The sequence below is a fragment of the Myxine glutinosa genome, chromosome 2 (genome assembly GCF_964187855.1).
Source record: "Myxine glutinosa chromosome 2, kmMyxGlut1.1, whole genome shotgun sequence".
Classification (NCBI taxonomy): Eukaryota; Metazoa; Chordata; class Myxini; order Myxiniformes; family Myxinidae; genus Myxine; species Myxine glutinosa.
Window position 1 is genome coordinate 1836532 of NC_136262.1, and position 22153 is coordinate 1858684.

General features: G+C 40.8%; 1 protein-coding gene across 1 annotated transcript in view; it reads right to left on the reverse strand.

Moving 5' to 3' along the window:
- RELCH (RAB11 binding and LisH domain, coiled-coil and HEAT repeat containing) overlaps positions 1-22153 on the reverse strand; it is a gene marked incomplete in the record, with an annotated part of 173775 nt that overhangs the window by 120342 nt on the left and 31280 nt on the right. The window contains 5 exon segments of the mRNA XM_068108847.2: positions 5182-5314; positions 6246-6340; positions 6643-6786; positions 6903-7016; positions 12900-12955. Of these exon segments, the coding sequence (XP_067964948.2) occupies positions 5182-5314; positions 6246-6340; positions 6643-6786; positions 6903-7016; positions 12900-12955 (542 nt within the window).

The window sequence follows — 22153 nt, forward strand, 5'->3', positions numbered from 1 at the left end:
TCATTCCCTAAACTCTCCAGAACTCCACCCATCCTTCAGCATCCTCAAACGTATTTTTGACTCGAATGTCTCAAGAAACTCATTTTGCAATAAATGTTCGTTTCCCATAAATCGTACACTTTTCAAAATCCAATCACACCCCGCCCCTCCAAATCTTCCCCATCACCCATCTCTGTCAAATCTTCCCCCTTGCCCCTCCCCCCCAAATCTTCCCAAACACCCATCCCTTTCAAATCTCCCCCCTTGCCCCTTCCCTCCTAAACTCCCCCCCACACCCCTCCCCTCCGAGACTCTCCCTCACTCCTCCCCTCCTAGACTCCCCTCTCACCCCTCCTCCTCAAAGCGTCCTCCCCGCTTCTTCCCCCTTCCAACTTTCACCTTCATCTTCCTCAACCTTCTGCCTCACTCTTCCCCCTCCTCAAATAACACCTCACTGCGCCTCACCCAAACACCATCAAACCTTTTGTCCGCCCCATTCTTCCCTTTCTCCAAGCTATTCTGTAATCTCTGACACACCTGCAACAGCTCTCCCTACCTCTTCCTCCTCTTCCACATCCTGCCCTTCCGCTCCCCCCCCTGTTCTGTATCCGATGCTCCCCCTTCCTCTTCCTTAACAGTATGGACCTCAAACATCCGGGGCCTTCGCTCAAACTTAACTGATCTCTCCATGCAGGTTGCTTCTGACAAACCAGACGTGATCTGCTTCACAGAAACCTACCTCCTTCATGATGTCTCTGATTCCTTGGTATCTCTCCCAGGTTACTCCCTCCTCCGGTATGATAGACCTGAGCCTCGTCCTGGAGGTGGGGTTGCTATCTTTATAAAAAAACTCTCTTCCTCACTCGCCCTGCACTGCCCTCTCTCCACCTCACCCCCAGGAATACCTTTGGCTACGGCTTCCCCTTCGCTCCCACCTTTTGTTCATATGCGTGTTGTACCGTCCACCAAACAGTGATGACTCCATCTACATCTCGCTGTCTGATAATATGGACCAACTTCTATCTACCCATCCCAACTCTCTCTTCCTCATATGTGGTGATTTCAACTGTCACCATGCCAGTTGGCTGGGGGTGGGTACCTCTCTCACCAGCCATGGCTCTTCAGCAAAGGACTTCTGTGACTCACTGGGACTGACACAATCTGTCAATTTCCCAACCTGGATCTCAGTCAACGGAGAATCTTCTCTTCTGGACTTGGTTATGACTAACTTCCCTGAAAATGTCTGCTGCTCTTCTTCTGCTCCAATCGGCTATTCTGATCATGTGCTTGTTAAAGTGGACATCTCTCTGACCATTTTCAGAGAGCCTCCTCAGCGTCGACGAGTCTGGCATTTCACTCAGACCAACTGGCACGGTCTTCAAGCAGCCATCAATCATCTGGACTGGTCTCCCATCTCTACTGCCTCCGACATCAACTCATCCTGGGAATTCTTCCAAAGTAAATTGCTCTCTCTCATGCACAGATTTATCCCGTCTCGTCTTCAGTTGTCATACCCTTCCTCCCGTCCATGGTACACGGAATCTTGTGGTGAGGCTATTGCCTAGAAACAACTTGCTTTCGTCTCCTGGAAAGCAAATCCAACGGAAGGAAATCTCATTTCCTTTCACAAAGCCCGATACAAGTGTGTGTCCACCCTCAGGAGAGCCAGGAAACAATATCGCTCCGTCCTCAGGACCGAACTCTCTTATCTGTCTCCCTCTTCCAAATCCTGGTGGCGTCTGGTAAAATCTGTTTCTGGTGTTTGTTCCCCCTCCATCCCCTCCCTCACCTTAAATGGCCACACGGCTGACTCCGCACGTGAAAAAGCCGAATGCCTCAACTCTGTGTTTGCCTCTAAATCTTGTGTCCCAAACCCATCCCTCTCTGTACCCACCATACCCAGTCATACCCAGCTGATCCTGGACTCTGTGTCCTTTCCTCCTGACAAGGTGGAAAAGTTTCTGTCAACCCTCGACTCTGATTCTGCAACTGGACCTGACGGCATCAGCCCACGGGTCCTAAAATCATGTTCTTCCGCTCTTTCACTCCCTCTCTCTGTTCTCTTCACCCTCTCTTTTGCTCAAGGTCATCTTCCATCTGCTTGGAAATCTGCCAACATCACCGCTTTGCACAAAAAAGGTGCAAAAACAGATCCCAGCAACTACAGACCAATCAGCCTTCTCCCAATTATCAGCAAAGTCATGGAATCCATCATTGCTTCAGATATGAAATCTTTCCTCTTCTCCAATGGCTTGATCTCTGATCATCAATTTGGTTTCAGACCTGGACACTCCACTCTGGACATGCTGCTTCTGCTTTCTCAACAATGGATGGAGGTCCTCAATGCCAAACAGGAAATTAGAGCGGTCTCCCTCGACATATCACGTGCCTTCGATACAGTCTGGCACCCCGCTCTGCTCACCAAAAACTCTCCTCTTTTGGTATCCATGGAAATCTCCACGCATGGCTGGCGGACTTCCTCTCTAGTCGTAGTCAACGTGTGGCCCTGAATGGGTTTCTCTCATCTCCTCTTCCTGTTCAGCCTGGAGTTCCCCAAGGCAGTGTTCTGGGCCCTGTGCTTTTTCTGGTCTTCATCAATGATCTCTCTGACTCTCTTGAAAATCCTCTCTATCTCTTTGCTGACGACTCTACTCTCTGTCGCTCCATTCTTCATCCCTCAGATCGGCAGTCTGCAGCCTCCTCACTCTCTGCAGACCTTGACAAAATCACAGACTGGGCAAACAAGTGGAACATGTCTTTCAATCCTGACAAATCTCACACTCTTCGATGTCTCTCCGAAAAGACCGACTGGACAACCCTCCCATCCACTTTCTGAATAATCCTCTCCAAGAAGTTCTGTCACTCAAGCTTTTGGGTCTCACTCTCTGCCATGATCTTTCCTGGAAAAACCACATTTCAAATCTGGCCTCCAAAGCCAGTCGCCGACTGGGCATCCTCCGTCGTGCGAAGTCCTTCCTTGGCACACCTGAGCTCCTCACCACATACAAGGCTTTCATCCACAGCTCAATGGAATACTGCTCTCCCCTCTGGGCTGGTGCTCCTGCCTCACACCTAGCTTTCCTTCGCGCTGTTGAAACCAAAGCATTCAGAATCATTGGAATCTCCCGCGATGAAGCTAACTCCAAGGGCCTCTCACTCACTCACCGCAGGCAGGTTGGTGGTCTTTCCGTCTTCTACCGACTCCTCTCTGGCCTTGCCCCCCCCAGCTCTCTCTGGGCTTTGTCCCGCAAATATTCCTACAGGTCGCACAAGATCTGCCTGCAACCCTCTTTTGGTTAAACTGCCAAAATCAAGACTCTCTGCTCACCTTCACTCCTTCATTCCTCTTTTCTCCCGCCTCTGGAACAAACTCCCTCACTCTCTTCAATCCCACTCCACCCTCCAAGTCTTTAAAACAGCTGTTCACCACCATCTCTTATCTTCCCCCATCCAAAACCTTGATCTTTTCTACCCCCGCTAATTTCACCCCAATTCCACTTTTTGAAATACCAACTTCTGTCCTGGAAGTCCTTGGTGTCCTTGTGCTTTATACTTCTCCCTCCCCCCCCCCCCCCTTCCCATGCCTCCTCCCCACGGGCCCTCTCCCTTCCACACATCTCCCTGCTCTCGGATGTTGTGTTTGTGTGCTTCCCCTTTTCTCCCCATCTTGTCTTCCGCTCCCTCTTTTTGTGTATTTTGTTTGTCTGGTCGATTTGTTTGTGAAGTAAATGTTAGCTCTTTCACGAGCCTCGATTCAGTATACAAAAAAAAAAAACAAACAAAAAAAAAATGTGCTGAGGTGGAAAGAACTGGGAAGTGGCCCTGTGCTATGTGCAGGAAGGATGTCGGAGTGAACTCAATTCAATGTACAATGTGCGCTGAGTGGGTTCATCAAAAATGTAGTGGTTTGAGAGGGTCATTAACCAGTGTGGCAGCTACATTCAAGTGTAAGGTGTGCACAGAGGGAGCTGCAGATGGAGGAAATGTTGAGTTGGATCTTGGAGATGGCGTGAAGCTGGAAGGTGTGAAAACATTTTGTTACCTCGGAGACATGCTGAATGGAGAAGGTGGATCAGACTCGGCAACGGTTGCTAGAGTGAGATGTGCATGGAAGAAGTTTCGGGAACTGAGTGGCGTGCTGATGAGGAGGGGAGTGTCGTTGAAGCTGAAGGGAAAGGTGTATGCTGCATGTGTGAGAAGTGTTATGATTTATGGGAGCGAGACATGGGTAATGAACGTAGAGCAGCAACGAAGGCTGGAAAGGGTGGAAATGCAAATGGTTCGGTGGATGTGTGGAGTATCATTGAGAGAGAGGAAGCCAAATGATGAATTGCGAAAGATGATGGGAATAGAGCCTGTGATGGATGCTGTGAAGAGAAACAGTTTGAGATGGTTTGGTCATGTGTTGAGGAAGGATGAAAGTGACTGGTTGAGAAGAGTGATGGAAATGAATCTGGAAGGAAGTAGAGGATGGGAAAGACCGAGAAAGACTTGGCTAAAGATGGTCGAAGAAGAAATGCGGGCCAGGGGGTTAACAAGGGGAGATGCAGAAAATAGGGCAAAATGGAGAACATTGTCATGGGGACCGCAAGGCTAACCCCCGCTCTTGCAGCAAAAATGGCCTTTTAAAATGCCTGTTGTTGTTGTTGTACACGATATAATGTTTCACTCACACGATATAATGTTTCACTCACACGATATAATGTTTCACTCACACGATATAATGTTTCACTCACACGATATAATGTTTCACTCACATGATATAATGTTTCACTCACACGATATAATGTTTCACTCACATGATATAATGTTTCACTCACACGATATAATGTTTCACTCACACGATATAATGTTTCACTCACACGATATAATGTTTCACTCACACGATATAATGTTTCACTCACACGATATAATGTTTCACTCACATGATATAATGTTTCACTCACACGTTATAATGTATCACTCACATGATGTAATGTTTCACTCACATGACATAATGTTTCACTCACATGATGTAATGTATCACTCACATGATGTAATGTTTCACTCACATGACATAATGTTTCACTCACATGATGTAATGTATCACTCACATGATGTAATGTATCAATCACATGGCAATGTTTCACTCACATGACATAATGTTTCACTCACATGATATAATGTTTCACTCACACGATATAATGTTTCACTCAAACTCACATCAGGTTCCCGCTGACTTTCATTACCAGGCTCAAGTATGACATCTCTCCGTTCATGATCGGTGTCCAGTCGTGCTCGGCAGGGACTTTGTGTTTTTGGAGAGAAGGATGACACACGTAACACCTCAATTTCCCTGAACAAAGAATACAAACACAGAATAGTTAATCTGATGGCATTTAGTTACATTTTATAGCATCAAGTCACAGTTTTTTTTTAAACTTTTATTGCTTGTACCATCCTACAAAACAAAGATCCTGCCAAAGTGTGCATCATCAGTTGTGTCTTTGGGTGTGTTGTATTTATATCAATCGGTCCTTCACACCAAGCAAGGTAAACAGGCAACGCAGGCAACGTTGAAAACACTTGATGATTTATGCAATTTGGTGTCACATCTTTGAGATTCCAAAAGCAGAATTCACTCTGGTGGCCTGAACTACACTACCATACTACCATACTAGGCCATACTACCCAAACTCAAAGTGAATGCGGTCTGTGCTCAACAGCAGGTGACACACAACAATTTGTTTTGGTTTTGTGGTCAGAGAAACTGAATGCTTCCAATGGAATCTGACGAGATTGATAACTTAATATGGGCTGTTCTTATTAAACAAGACTTTTTGGTCACTAAACAAGTATTTTGCCCAACTTTGTACAATATGAACACAACCAGGTAGTTCTGAATTATTCAGGTGGTGTGGGTTCTGCAAAACAATGTGTTCTACTCATGTTCGGCAAGATGGGTTGCTCTGCAACTCACACCTCCCTCCCCGTCGCACCAAGCACGGCAGACGCACGTCCGGCCCGGCTTCCTCCCACTCCTCTAACACAAATCGGCACCGACCGTGGCTCCTTCTCCCCGACTCCCACTCTACACGGCGGAGGCCACTCTGCCACCCCCAGGGGAGCTCCTCCATGCTGCCCGGCCTTCTCCGACAGCCCTGCTCCCCCCTCCATGACGTCCGCCCTTCTCTCTGCCCTCTACTCCCACTCCCACACCCTGGGGACGTCACATCCATTTTTTCTTTGCACCCACTTTAAACAATACCCAATGAATAAACACACACTTCTCCAGCTGTTTGATTCGGGCTGTTAGTGTCAGGTTCTCTACGTTCAGGGTGGCAATTCGCTGCTGAAACTCAGCTGTCAAGGAAACGATCGTCTGAAAAAAGAAGAATAAATAAAAAGAGAGAAAATGAGAAGTCATAAAGAGATGTACTTTGGAGCCACTGCTCTACTGAGTGAAAGGAATGTGGTAATGTGTACACAATGTGGGATTGTGTTGAATCAACAAAACATTCCAAAGCCTGTTGTTTTCACCAAACGCTATGTGCAGAGCACGGCCCCCTAACACCACGCTTACCCCGAGAGGCCTAGACACACACGGTTTTTTCCCAAAACACCATAATCCTCACAATCTGATCGGTAGTCTTTAAACGATTCAAATACGTGTCCTGTATTTACCGTACTGTCACCTTCTGTAGAAGTAGCAGCATCGGCCGTCTCTCGACATGCCATGGCATGCCGGGACGCCTGGTCACGATAGAGCTGCAGTAACGCTGCAGGCTTGGGGAGGTTGAGTCCAACGTCATCCCAATCCTCAAAATCCTAGAGCACGTGACAGCAAAAATAACCTTTTCCACCAGAATCTTGTTTTTACAGAAACTGCAAAAGCTCCTCGACATAATCATGAGAAAGGCAATAAAAACAAAGAAGGCCGTCACCTGGCCATCGTTTTCATCAGAGAACGTGATGGAGGCGAGTTTGTACTTATTTTGCAGCAAATATTCGTTTACGAGAAAATTAAGGGCTCGTTTCTCCAATGGTCTGATACGATCCTGTAAACAAAATAGAAAAACCAACATCTTGTGCCGCATGCGGTCAAATGCACGGCGCCATTGTGCGGCGAGGAAGATAGGCCCTCACATCATCTACTGCGTGGCCACAATGTCTCGTCACCCAAAGTAAAAATTGAGGCATTGCCTTTTATCATATTAACTGACAACACTGAAGGGTTCTCCAAATTCTACCTCATACATTTGCAGTACTCTTATACTTTATTACACATTTTACAGCATATGACACAAGCTTTTAGTGACTGTGAATCTTTTATTGAATCCGTTTGTGCTCCATCATTGTTATTCCATTTGGACATTTTCTAAATAACATTAAAAAGGTCAAATCACCATGAAAAAGGCAAATAGCCATTAAAAAGTCAAATATCCAATAAAAAGTCAAATATCCAAGAAAAAGTCAAATAGCCAATAAAAAGTCAAATATCCAATAAAAGTCAAATAGCCAATAAAAAGTCAAATATCCAATAAAAAGTCAAATATCCAATAAAAAGTCAAATATCCAATGAAAAGTCAAATATCCAATAAAAAGTCAAATATCCAATAAAAAGTCAAATATCCAATAAAAAGTCAAATAGCCAATAAAAAGTCAAATACCTAATAAAAAGTCAAATATCCAATAAAAAGTCAAATATCCAATAAAAAGTCAAATAGCGAATAAAAAGTCAAATACCTAATAAAAAGTCAAATAGCCATTAAAAAGTAAAATATCCAATAAAAAGTCAAATATCCAATAAAAAGTCAAATATCCAATAAAAAGTCAAATATCCAATGAAAAGTCAAATATCCAATAAAAAGTCAAATATCCAATAAAAAGTCAAATATCCAATAAAAAGTCAAATTGCCAATAAAAAGTCAAATTGCCAATAAAAAGTCAAATATCCAAAAAAAGTCAAATTGCCAATAAAAAGTCAAATATCCAATAAAAAATCAAATATCCAATAAAAAGTCAAATATCCAATAAAAAGTCAAATATCCAATAAAAAGTCAAATTGCCAATAAAAAGTCAAATAGACAATAAAAAGTCAAATACCCAATAAAAAGTCAAATATCCAATAAAAAATCAAATAGCCATGAAAAAGTCAAATATCCCATAAAAAGTCAAATAGCCAATAAAAAGTCAAATATCCAATAAAAAGTCAAATCGCCAATAAAAAGTCAAATACCTAATAAAAAGTCAAATAGCTAATAAAAAATCAAATAGCCAATAAAAAGTCAAATACCTAATAAAAAGTCAAATAGCCAATAAAAAGTCAAATAGCCAATAAAAAGTCAAATAGCCAATAAAAAGTCAAATCGCCAATAAAAAGTCAAATATCCAATAAAAAGTCAAATATCCAATAAAAAGTCAAATACCTAATAAAAAGTCAAATATCCAATAAAAAGTCAAATATCCAATAAAAAGTCAAATATCCAATAAAAAGTCAAATACCTAATAAAAAGTCAAATAGCTAATAAAAAATCAAATAGCCAATAAAAAGTCAAATACCTAATAAAAAGTCAAATATCCAATAAAAAAATCAAATAGCCATTAAAAAGTCAAATAGCCAATAAAAAGTCAAATAGCCAATAAAAAGTCAAATAGCTGATAAAAAATCAAATAGCCAATAAAAAGTCAAATATCCAATAAAAAGTCAAATATCCAATAAAAAGTCAAATACCTAATAAAAAGTCAAATATCCAATAAAAAGTCAAATATCCAAGAAAAAGTCAAATAGCTAATAAAAAATCAAATAGCCAATAAAAAGTCAAATACCGAATAAAAAGTCAAATATCCAATAAAAAGTCAAATATCCAATAAAAAGTCAAATACCTAATAAAAAGTCAAATAGCCAATAAAAAGTCAAATACCTAATAAAAAGTCAAATATCCAATAAAAAATCAAATAGCCATGAAAAAGTCAAATATCCCATAAAAAGTCAAATAGCTAATAAAAAGTCAAATATCCAATAAAAAATCAAATAGCCATGAAAAAGTCAAATATCCAAGAAAAAGTCAAATAGCTAATAAAAAATCAAATAGCCAATAAAAAGTCAAATACCTAATAAAAAGTCAAATATCCAATAAAAAGTCAAATATCCAATAAAAAGTCAAATAGCCAATAAAAAGTCAAATATCCCATAAAAAGTCAAATAGCCAATAAAAAGTCAAATATCCAATAAAAAGTCAAATCGCCAATAAAAAGTCAAATACCTAATAAAAAGTCAAATAGCTAATAAAAAATCAAATAGCCAATAAAAAGTCAAATACCTAATAAAAAGTCAAATATCCAATAAAAAATCAAATAGCCATTAAAAAGTCAAATATCCAATAAAAAGTCAAATATCCAATAAAAAGTCAAATATCCAAGAAAAAGTCAAATAGCTAATAAAAAAATCAAATAGCCAATAAAAAGTCAAATATCCAATAAAAAGTCAAATATCCAAGAAAAAGTCAAATTGCCAATAAAAAGTCAAATATCCAATAAAAAGTCAAATTGCCAATAAAAAGTCAAATATCCAAGAAAAAGTCAAATCGCCAATAAAAAGTCAAATATCCAATAAAAAGTCAAATCGCCAATAAAAAGTCAAATATCCAAGAAAAAGTCAAATTGCCAATAAAAAGTCAAATATCCAAGAAAAAGTCAAATTGCCAATAAAAAGTCAAATATCCAAGAAAAAGTCAAATCGCCAATAAAAAGTCAAATACCCAAGAAAAAGTCAAATTGCCAATAAAAAGTCAAATATCCAATAAAAAGTCAAATTGCCAATAAAAAGTCAAATATCCAAGAAAAAGTCAAATTGCCAATAAAAAGTCAAATATCCAAGAAAAAGTCAAATAGCTAATAAAAAATCAAATAGCTAATAAAAAATCAAATAGCCAATAAAAAGTCAAATACCTAATAAAAAGTCAAATATCCAATAAAAAGTCAAATAGCCAATAAAAAGTCAAATAGCCAATAAAAAGTCAAATATCCAATAAAAAGTCAAATAGCCAATAAAAAGTCAAATATCCAATAAAAAGTCAAATATCCAATAAAAAGTCAAATACCTAAAAAAAAGTCAAATATCCAATAAAAAGTCAAATATCCAATAAAAAGTCAAATAGCCAATAAAAAGTCAAATACCTAATAAAAAGTCAAATATCCAATAAAAAGTCAAATATCCAAGAAAAAGTCAAATAGCCAATAAAAAGTCAAATATCCAAAAAAAGTCAAATTGCCAATAAAAAGTCAAATTGCCAATAAAAAGTCAAATATCCAATAAAAAGTCAAATATCCAATAAAAAGTCAAATATCCAATGAAAAGTCAAATATCCAATAAAAAGTCAAATAGCCAATAAAAAGTCAAATACCTAATAAAAAGTCAAATAGCCAATAAAAAATCAAATAGCCAATAAAAAGTCAAATACCTAATAAAAAGTCAAATATCCAAGAAAAAGTCAAATAGCCAATAAAAAGTCAAATACCTAATAAAAAGTCAAATATCCAATAAAAAGTCAAATAGCCAATAAAAAGTCAAATATCCAATAAAAAGTCAAATCGCCAAGAAAAACTCAAATATCCAAGAAAAAGTCAAATAGCTAATAAAAAATCAAATAGCCAATAAAAAGTCAAATATCCAATAAAAAGTCAAATATCCAAGAAAAAGTCAAATAGCCAATAAAAAGTCAAATAGCCAATAAAAAGTCAAATATCCAAGAAAAAGTCAAATCGCCAATAAAAAGTCAAATATCCAAGAAAAAGTCAAATAGCTAATAAAAAATCAAATAGCCAATAAAAAGTCAAATACCTAATAAAAAGTCAGATATCCAATAAAAAGTCAAATATCCAATAAAAAGTCAAATACCTAATAAAAAGTCAAATAGCCAATAAAAAGTCAAATAGCCAATAAAAAGTCAAATATCCAATAAAAAATCAAATAGCCAATAAAAAGTCAAATACCTAATAAAAAGTCAAATATCCAATAAAAAGTCAAATATCCAATAAAAAGTCAAATATCCAATAAAAAGTCAAATAGCCAATAAAAAGTCAAATATCCAATAAAAAGTCAAATCGCCAATAAAAAGTCAAATATCCAAGAAAAAGTCAAATAGCTAATAAAAAATCAAATAGCCAATAAAAAGTCAAATATCCAATAAAAAGTCATATAGCTAATAAAAAATCAAATAGCCAATAAAAAGTCAAATATCCAATAAAAAGTCAAATATCCAAGAAAAAGTCAAATAGCCAATAAAAAGTCAAATATCCAATAAAAAGTCAAATTGCCAATAAAAAGTCAAATTGCCAATAAAAAGTCAAATAGCCAATAAAAAGTCAAATATCCAATAAAAAGTCAAATAGCCAATAAAAAAATCAAATAGCCAATAAAAAGTCAAATTGCCAATAAAAAGTCAAATTGCCAATAAAAAGTCAAATCGCCAATAAAAAGTCAAATATCCAATAAAAAGTCAAATACCTAATAAAAAGTCAAATATCCAATAAAAAGTCAAATCGCCAATAAAAAGTCAAATATCCAAGAAAAAGTCAAATAGCTAATAAAAAGTCAAAAACCTAATAAAAAGTCAAATAGCCAATAAAAAGTCAAATACCTAATAAAAAGTCAAATATCCAATAAAAAATCAAATAGCCATGAAAAAGTCAAATATCCCATAAAAAGTCAAATAGCCAATAAAAAGTCAAATATCCAATAAAAAGTCAAATCGCCAATAAAAAGTCAAATATCCAAGAAAAAGTCAAATAGCTGATAAAAAATCAAATAGCCAATAAAAAGTCAAATACCTAATAAAAAGTCAAATAGCTAATAAAAAATCAAATAGCCAATAAAAAGTCAAATACCTAATAAAAAGTCAAATATCCAATAAAAAATCAAATAGCCATTAAAAAGTCAAATAGCCAATAAAAAGTCAAATAGCCAATAAAAAGTCAAATAGCCAATAAAAAGTCAAATCGCCAATAAAAAGTCAAATATCCAAGAAAAAGTCAAATAGCTAATAAAAAGTCAAATATCCAATAAAAAGTCAAATCGCCAATAAAAAGTCAAATAGCCAATAAAAAGTCAAATCGCCAATAAAAAGTCAAATATCCAATAAAAAGTCAAATAGCCAATAAAAAGTCAAATACCTAATAAAAAGTCAAATATCCAATAAAAAGTCAAATATCCAATAAAAAGTCAAATATCCAATAAAAAGTCAAATATCCAATAAAAAGTCAAATATCCAAGAAAAAGTCAAATAGCCAATAAAAAGTCAAATATCCAATAAAAAGTCAAATCGCCAATAAAAAGTCAAATATCCAAGAAAAAGTCAAATAGCTAATAAAAAATCAAATAGCCAATAAAAAGTCAAATACCTAATAAAAAGTCAAATATCCAATAAAAAGTCAAATAGCCAATAAAAAGTCAAATAGCCAATAAAAAGTCAAATATCCAATAAAAAGTCAAATAGCCAATAAAAAGTCAAATATCCAATAAAAAGTCAAATATCCAATAAAAAGTCAAATACCTAAAAAAAAGTCAAATATCCAATAAAAAGTCAAATATCCAATAAAAAGTCAAATAGCCAATAAAAAGTCAAATACCTAATAAAAAGTCAAATATCCAATAAAAAGTCAAATATCCAAGAAAAAGTCAAATAGCCAATAAAAAGTCAAATATCCAAAAAAAGTCAAATTGCCAATAAAAAGTCAAATATCCAATGAAAAGTCAAATATCCAATAAAAAGTCAAATATCCAATAAAAAGTCAAATATCCAAGAAAAAGTCCAATATCCAATAAAAAGTCTAATATCCAATAAAAAGTCCAATATCCAATAAAAAGTCAAATATCCAATAAAAAGTCAAATATCCAATAAAAGTCCAATATCCTAACCAACAAGCACAATCATAAGTACCTGTGTCTTTGCTTCCTGTTTGTAATTCTTGTTTTCCATCTGTGGGATCTCCGAATCTATTGACAGAAAATAAGCAATTTTGTTAAGCCAGTGAAAAAGAGTTGAAGCAACCTTTCAGGAGTATTTTTAACATGCCGCACTTTGTCCTTTTACTCTCACTTCGATAACTCTTCACATGTATATATAACCACCTTTAGAGGCCATTTTTCCCCGCAAAGCGGGGGTTGGCCTTTTTCGGGAACCGTGGTTGTTGTTGTTTTTCGGTCCCCTATTTGAAGCAATGTTTTACGGCCGGATGCCCTTCCTGACGCCAACCCTTTTTGCCGCCTTTAACGACAAACAGGGAATTACCAGTGAACTGGTACTCAATTAGCCGACCTCAGAAGGATGACAGGCTGAGTCAACCCCCCTGGCGTTAATTCAGCGATCGACCGGGATTCGAACCCAGGATCCTTGGATCCTAAGCCGGCACCCTAGCCGCGAGCCCAACACCAGGGATTCTCAACACCACCACCAACTCTTCACATGTATGTGGAAACGAAAAGCAAATGGCACAACAATGTGATCAAGTGTGCTTTGTTATAACAACGGACTTTCGAGTTGCGCTCGCTTTGACCACAAATCAAGCATGGGGTAAAAACTCTTGTCGGCAACTAAAACGTTTTTATTTTTTTGTTGTTTTTTTTCTTTCTTTCTTTATACTGAATCGAGGCTCGTGAAAGAGCTGACATTTACTTCACAAACAAATCAACCAGACAAACAAAATATATAAAAAGAGGGAGCGGAAGACAAGATGGGGAGAGAAGGGGAAGCACACAAACACTTGAGAGCACACAACATTTGAGAGCAGGGAGATGTGTGGGAAGGAGAGGGCTTGGGGGGAGGAGGCGTGGGAAGGGGGTGGGGTGGGAGAAGTATAAAACACAAGGACACCAAGGACTTCCAGGACAGAAGTTGGTATTTCAAAAAAGTGGAATTGGGGTGAAATTAGCGGGGGTAGAAAAGATCAAGGTTTTGGATGGGGAAGATAAGAGATGGTGGTGAACAGCTGTTTTAAAGACCTGGAGGGTGGAGTGGGATTGAAGAGAGCGAGGGAGTTTGTTCCAGAGGCGGGAGAAAAGAGGAATGAAGGAGTGAAGGTGAGAAGAGAGTCTTGATTTTGGCAGTTTAACCATAAGAGGGTTGCAGGCAGATCTTGTGCGACCTGTAGGAATATTTGTGGGACAGAGCCCAGAGAGAGCTGGGGGGGCAAGGCCAGAGAGGAGTCGGTAGAAGACGGAAAGACCACAAAACTGCCTGTGGTGAGTGAGTGAGAGGCCCTTGGAGTTAGCTTCATCGCGGGAGATTCCAATGATGCTGAATGCTTTGGTTTCAACAGCGTGAAGACGAGCTAGGTGTGAGGCAGGAGCACCAGCCCAGAGGGGAGAGCAGTATTCCATTGAGCTGCGGATGAAAGCCTTGTATGTGGTGAGGAGCTCAGGTGTGCCAAGGAAGGACTTCGCACGACGGAGGATGCCCAGTCAGCGACTGGCTTTGGAGTCCAGATTTTAAATGTGGTTTTCCCAGGAAAGATCATGGCAGATAGTGAGACCCAAAAGCTTGAGTGACAGAACTTATTGGAGAGGATTATTCAGAAAGTGGATGGGCGGGTTGTCCAGTCGGTCTTTTCGGAGAGACATCGTAAGAGTGTGAGATTTGTCAGGATTGAAAGACATGTTCCACTTGTTTGCCCAGTCTGTGATTTGGTCCAGGTCTGCAGAGAGTGAGGAGGCTGCAGACTGCCGATCTGAGGGATGAAGAATGGAGCGACAGAGAGTAGAGTCATCAGCAAAGAGATAGAGAGGATTTTCAAGAGAGTCAGAGAGATCATTGATGAAGACCAGAAAAAGCACAGGGCCCAGAACACTGCCTTGGGGAACTCCAGCCTGAACAGGAAGAGATGAGATGAGAGAAACCCATTCAGGGCCACACGTTGACTACGACTAGAGAGGAAGTCCGCCAGCCATGCGTGGAGATTTCCATCGATACCAAAATAGGAGAGTTTGGTGAGCAGAGCGGGGTGCCAGACCGTATCGAAGGCACGTGATATGTCAAGGGAGACAGCTCTAATTTCCTGTTTGGCATTGAGGACCTCCATCCATTGTTGAGAAAGCAGAAGCAGCATGTCCAGAGTAGAGTGACCAGGTCTGAAACCAAATTGATGATCAGAGATCAAGCCATTGGAGAAGAGGAAAGATTTCATATCTGAAGCAATGATGGATTCATGACTTTGCTGATAATTGGGAGAAGGATGATTGGTCTGTAGTTGATGGGATCTGTTTTTGCACTTTTTTGTGTAAAGCGGTGATGTTGGCAGATTTCCAAGCAGATGGCAGATGACCTTGAGCAAAAGAGAGGGTGAAGAGAACAGAGAGAGGGAGTGAAAGAGCGGAAGAACAGGATTTTAGGGCCCGTGGGCTGATGCCGTCAGGTCCAGTTGCAGAATCAGAGTCGAGGGTTGACAGAAACTTTTCCACCTTGTCAGGAGGAAAGGACACAGAATCCAGGAGCAGGTGGGTACGACTGGGTATGGTGGGCACAGAGAGGGATGGGTTTGGGACACAAGATTTAGAGGCAAACACAGAGTTGAGGCATTCAGCTTTTTCACGTGCGCAGTCAGCCGTGTGGCCGTTTGAGGTGAGGGAGGGGATGGAGGGGGAACAAACACCAGAAACAGATTTGACCAGACGCCACCAGGATTTGGAAGAGGGAGACAGATAAGAGAGTTCTGTCCTGAGAACGGAGAGATATTGTTTCCTGGCTCTCCTGAGGGTGGACACACACTTGTTTCTGGCTTTGTGAAAGGAAATGAGATTTCCTTCCGTTGGATTTGCTTTCCATGAGACGAAAGCAAGTTGTTTCTGGGCAATAGCCTCACCACAAGATTCCGTGTACTATGGACGGGAGGAAGGGTATGACAACTGAAGACGAGATGGGATAAATCTGTGCATGAGAGAGTAATTTACTTTGGAAGAATTCCCAGGATGAGTTGATGTCAGAGGCGGTAGAGATGGGAGACAAGTCCAGATGATTGATGGCTGCTTGAAGACCGTGCCAGTTGGCCTGAGTGAAATGCCAGACTCGTCGACGCTGAGGAGGCTCTCTGAGAATGGTCAGAGAGATGTCCACTTTAACAAGCACATGATCAGATGAGCCGATTGGAGCAGAAGAAGAGCATCAGACATTTTCAGGGAAGTTAGTCATAACCAAGTCCAGAAGAGAAGATGCTCCGTTGACTGAGATCCGGGTCGGGAAATTGACAGATTGTGTCAGTCCCAGTGAGTCACAGAAGTCCTTTGCTGAAGAGCCATGGCTGGTGAGAGGTACCCACACCCAGCCAACTGGCATGGTGACAATTGAAATCACCACATATGAGGAAGAGAGAGTTGGGATGGGTAGATAGAAGTTGGTCCATATTATCAGACAGCGAGATGTAGATGGAGTCATCACTGTTTGGTGGACGGTACAACACACATATGAACAAAAGGTGGGAGCGAAGGGGAAGCCTTAGCCAAAGGTATTCCTGGGGGTGAGGTGGAGAGAGGGCAGAGCAGGGCGAGTGAGGAAGAGAGTTTTTGATAAAGATAGCAACCCCACCTCCAGGACGAGGCTCAGGTCTATCATTCCGGAGGAGGGAGTAACCTGGGAGAGATACCAAGGAATCAGAGACATCATGAAGGAGGAAAGTTTCTGTTAAGCAGATCACGTCTGGTTTGTCAGAAGCAACCTGTATGGAGAGATCAGTCAAGTTTGAGCGAAGGCCCCGGTTGTTTGAGGTCCATACTGTTAAAGAAGAGGAAGGGGGAGCATCGGATACAGAACAGGGGGGGGGGAGCGGTAGGGTAAGATGTGGAAGAGGAGGAAGAGGTAGGGAGAGCTGTTGAAGGTGTGTCAGAGATTTCAGAATAGCTTGGAGAAAGGGAAGAATGGGGCGGACAAAAGGTTTGATGGTGATTGGGTGAGGCGCAGTGAGATGTTATTTGAGGAGGGGGGAGAGTGAGGCAGAAGGTTGAGGGAGATGAAGGTGAAAGTTGGAAGGGGGAAGAAGCAGGGAGGACGCTTTGAGGAGGAGGGGTGAGAGGGGAGTCTAGGAGGGGAGGAGTGAGGGAGAGTCTCGGAGGGGAGGGGTGTGGGGGGAGTTTAGGAGGGAAGGGGCAAGGGGGGAGCTCTGAAAGGGATGGGTGATGGGGAAGATTTGGAGGGGAGGGGCAAGGGGGAAGATTTGAAAGAGATGGGTGATGGGGATTATTTGGAGGGGAGGGGCAAGGGGGTAGATTTAGAGGGGAGGGGTGATGGGGGAGTTTTGGAGGGGAGGGGTGATGGGGGAGTTTTGGAGGGGAGGGGTGATGGGGAAGTTTTGGAGGGAAGGGGTGATGGGGAAGATTTGGAGGGGAGGGGCAAGGGGGAAGATTTGAAAGGGATGGGTGATGGGGAAGATTTGGAGGGGAGGGGCAAGGGGGTGGATTTTGAAGGGAGGGGTGATGGGGAAGTTTTTGAGGGAAGGGGTGATGGGGAAGATTTGGAGGGGAGGGGTGAGATTGGATTTTGAAAAATGTACGATTAATGGGAAATGAACATTTATTGCAAAATGAGTTTCTTGAGACCTTCGAGTCAAAAATACGTTTGAGGACGCTGAAGGATGGGTGGAGTTCTGGAGAGTTTAGGGAATGTATGAAAGAGGCACTGTAACTGTAAGAGATGGAATTTTTTTTGGGAATGAATAGATTTGGTGAGCAAGTTGAAAGCATCCTTTTATAGAAGAAGAAGAAAAAGGTGTTATAGTATTTGACAGAATACAGTTCTTCAGGGGACAGTTGAAACATTTTTTAATGACGTGAACAGTGAACACGTGATCACGAACAACGTGGTCGAAGAACGAACGAACAAATAAGAACGAACAACGGATAAGAACAGAGAAGGGAATATTTTTTGGGTTTTTTTTTTTTTTTTGAGTTGAGATGAAAACAGAGACAGATAGTGGGGTTCCCACCATGAACAAATTTTCATTTTCACTTCAAGTTTTTGAAAAAGTTTAGTTTTTGGTACCAGGTCGAAGCTTAGGGTCTAAGTAACAATTTTGGTCCGAGTGGACAAAGATCACATGGAGTCTTCATACATTCCCGCCATTTTCCAAGATGGCCGCCATCAAAATCTAATACTGACAATATCTCGGAAACTAATCAACCTAGAAACATGAATTTGGTGTCTATACCTAGGTTTTCATGGTCAAGGAATCAAATAAAACCATTTCTGACTACATCAGAGTATTTATTTGTCCCGAAATGGTAAAATTCAAGATGGCCGCCACCAAAATCCTATATCGGCTATACTTCCAAAACCACTAAACCTTCAGTCATGCTGTTGGTGTCCATGCCTAGAATTTTATGGCCAGGGAAGCAAACAGTTATGTCTCTAAATCAGTAGGTGTATCTCTGTTCCCCAAAAGTAGAAAAATAACCATGGCAATTAGGATCTCACATTTATCCTTTGTGATCATGGAATCAGCTTAGGTTGTTTGCTGGAATATCTGTGCAGTACACGAACTCATTAGCACATTTTCTAGTCGCATTATATATCTGTTGATATATCAGTATGTATCCAAATATCTAAATACAATAGCCATTGTGTTATATAAGTCAGCACACATGAATACATTTTGTATATTTGGAAATCGGTTTGGATAATTCATATGTATGTGCAACTGCTTCTGCTGAATCCCTACTTGTCAGATTTTTGTGTTATGTTATGTCCATGTATACTTGATTATGCTTGGTTATTATATACTTACATGTATTTTCTTTTCGTTCCAGGCTAGTGTGATGGCTGAGACAACGAACTGTGAGTTGTGTGTCCTCTGCCAAGAAAAAACAAACGAAGAACTTGTCTGTCCTCTTGACAACCCAGTTGGTGTACGTAGGGCGGAGGCATACAAAGATATTATCAGCCTTGTAAATCAATTCCGAGATGTTGATGCTGCACCTCACCCAAACTTGGAACTTCCAGATGAAGGATCTATGCAAGCAAATCGAGCATCCTGGCACAAAACATGTCGTCAGTTGTACAAGGCATCAGCACTTGACCGGGTAAAAACACGTTCTTTCAAAGGCTTGCCACCTCTACGAAAACGACCAAGAAGATCTAGCACAGAAACTAATCGAAATTTATGTCTCTTCTGTAATGAAGAAACGAGTAAAGATGACCATTCATTCCAAAAAGTTTCCCTCACCGAGAACATCCATGACAAAGCAGTTTCATTGGGAGAGGATCGCATTGTAGCACGGCTTGCAGAAGGAGATCTGGTAGCTATTGAAGCTAACTATCATCGATATTGCTACACTAAATTCAACCGTCGGCATTATGAAATGCTAATCAGTACAAAACAAGGTCAAGTCACCCAAGACACTGAAATCACAGTAGAAAATGAGCTACTACAATTCGTCAGTGAAGAAATTGCTGGAGGACGTAGAATCTTTGCTCTCCAAGATTTGACAGATATGATGACGGAAAGGTTGGGACAGCATGAGATTCGTAAGACAGTGAACTGCACACGCCTGAAAGAGAGAGTACTTGAACACTTCCCACATCTGACAGAAGAAAAAGGGATCCGAAATCGAGTATTCCTTGTTTGCTCAGAGACAGCTCGAAAAATCATCTCCAGCGCGAGCCAGACACCAGAGGAAGAATCACGTACCTTACTGTTGGCAGCATCAATTCTACGTAAAGCAGTTTTGGATCATGATACTGCTTTCAATTTCAAGGGGTCATTTCCTGAAGGTTGTGAGGAATCTGCTGTTCCAACAAAGCTGAAATATTTCTTTCGTCAACTGCTTACTGGTCCTAAATCATCTCCTATGCAAGACAATTCCAGGACAGTTCTCTCCATGAGTCAACTAACCATGTTGAACATCACTTCTCTTCCTGCAAACTGGAGATGTGAGCCTCCTCTTGCAGTGTTTTTGGCCTTAAAACTGCATTCCCAAACAAGGAGCAAGAAACTGGTACAACTGCTACATCAGTATTGCCTTAGCGTGTCATATAAGAGAGTGCTTACCATTGAAGTTGGATATGCACAAGCTGCTGCTGAAAGAGCACATGCCAACGCTGATATAGTCTGTCCTAGCAACCTTCGTCAGCAGATTTTTACGGTTGCAGCCCTTGACAATCTAGATCACAATCCTACGTCCAGAACAGCCACATCCTCATTTCATGGAACAGGTATCTCCATGTTTCAGTTTCCTTCAGTAGAAAACCCAGGGCTGGACCAAGAACCTATAGAAATCGACTTCCATCGACGAGCATCAAGCACCAAGGGACCAATGCTGCCTCCTCTGTACACGTTTGTTCCACCTATGAGCCGGAATCTTGTCACCCAACCTCCTGTGAAAGACGTGCAGCCACAGTCCATGGCGTCATTTGACAAGGAGGAACACCATGAAAAGGCCTGGATGAAAATGGTGCAGGAAAATATGCAAATGGAATTTGAAAGTGAAACTGTTCCTCCAATTATGTGGTCGGCATATCATGCTTCTCGATCGGATGCTGTGGGATCAACAGAGAAATGTATTGAAGCCATGCTACCACTATTCCGTGATAAAGCAGCTACACCAAAAATGATTCGACATGGAATGGACCTGGTCAAGAAAACAACCGAGTTCCTCAACCCACAGCAAATCCCAATCATGGCAGTGGACCAGCCACTCTTTGATATTGCCAAGAAAATGCAATGGACCTTTCCTGAACTCTTTGGAGAAGATACGTTTCTGGTGATGTTGGGAGGGCTCCACATCGAAATGGCTTTGTGGGCGACTATGGGAGATTTCCTACGAGGGTCTGGATGGCCTGAAGCCTTTGCAGAGGCTGGCATTGCCTTGACAGTAGCTGCAGCGACATCTTACTTGAGAGCAAATGATCCAATGAGAACACGGTATGCTCACCAGATTACTGTTGTGGTGCTCGATAGTCTACTGAAACGAGCCTATGAGGACGGCGGAAGTGAAATGACCTTCGACGACTGGGTCTCTGTAGCTTGCAAAGAGAAACCAACAGTGCAGTTCTGGTTACTCATTCACAAGTACGAACAGCTCATCTTCATGTTTATTAGATCACACAGAGAGCGAAAGTTCAAACTTATGGTGGCTACTCTGCAAAACCTTGTGCTTCTGTTCTTTGCACTTGATCACCAGAATTATGCAAGGTGGGTTCCCGTATTCATCAGAGACCTTGAAAGTCTTCCATCTAGCATCCAAGAGGAGTTTGAAGCAGGTCACTGGGCAATAAGTCGAAGCAATCATCGTTACTCTTCCATTCCGATTGATCAAGCACACGAGCAGGCCAACAAACGGGTGAAAGGGGTTGGGGGAGTGATCGGGATCACAGAGAACCCTGAGATGCTAGAACGCTGGATTGCAACTGGTCCAGAAATTAGCCGTGTTCTAGAGCAATTCACTGATGTAGATGACGACGAAGATCAAGAGCTCCCTCATCACGAGGAAGGAAGTACATCCCAGCACCGATTTAGGCGTCATGTCACAAATCTCATGGATGTGCTGCAAAGCAGAGGGAATCCCTTTGAAGAGAGTAGTGCAGAACTAGTTACATTAGACAATAAAGTGTGTGTTGACAAGTCTGCCACCACATCGGTCCGTGTCTTAGAATCTAGAGGACAAGAGCAGTATGACCACTTTCGGAAGAATGTGCTGGACTCAAATGATGTACCTCTGGCAGCTCCGATCAAGAAAAACAACTTGCTGCTGTTCCATGAGGAGAAAACTCGAAAAAAGACAGCACTTCAGAAGAAGGTGCAGCACTTCAAACAACATACAGAGCTGTATGGACAAGCATTCATTATGGTTGATAGCCGGGGTGGAAATTTGGAGGAATTTTTCCGTCACGAATCCTCCTCATCACCAGATGCACTGGCTTCTGATGGGTCCATCAACTCTTGCACCAAGTCAGATTTATTGGCGTGCATTATGGAAACAAGTGCAAGTACCGGACTATCCGCGGATGAGGAGCTCGTCGCACCAGATGATTATGGGGTCATCGTTATTGATGGTGGTGCACTGATCCACTCTCTTCCTGGCACAACTGTCCAAGGCAAAACATTTGATGAATATTTCACCAAAGTATTCTGCCCAAGAATCCAGCATGAGTTGAAAAGAGCAGCGAGAGTGGATATTGTATGGGATCAGTATCGCACAATGTCAATCAAAGCG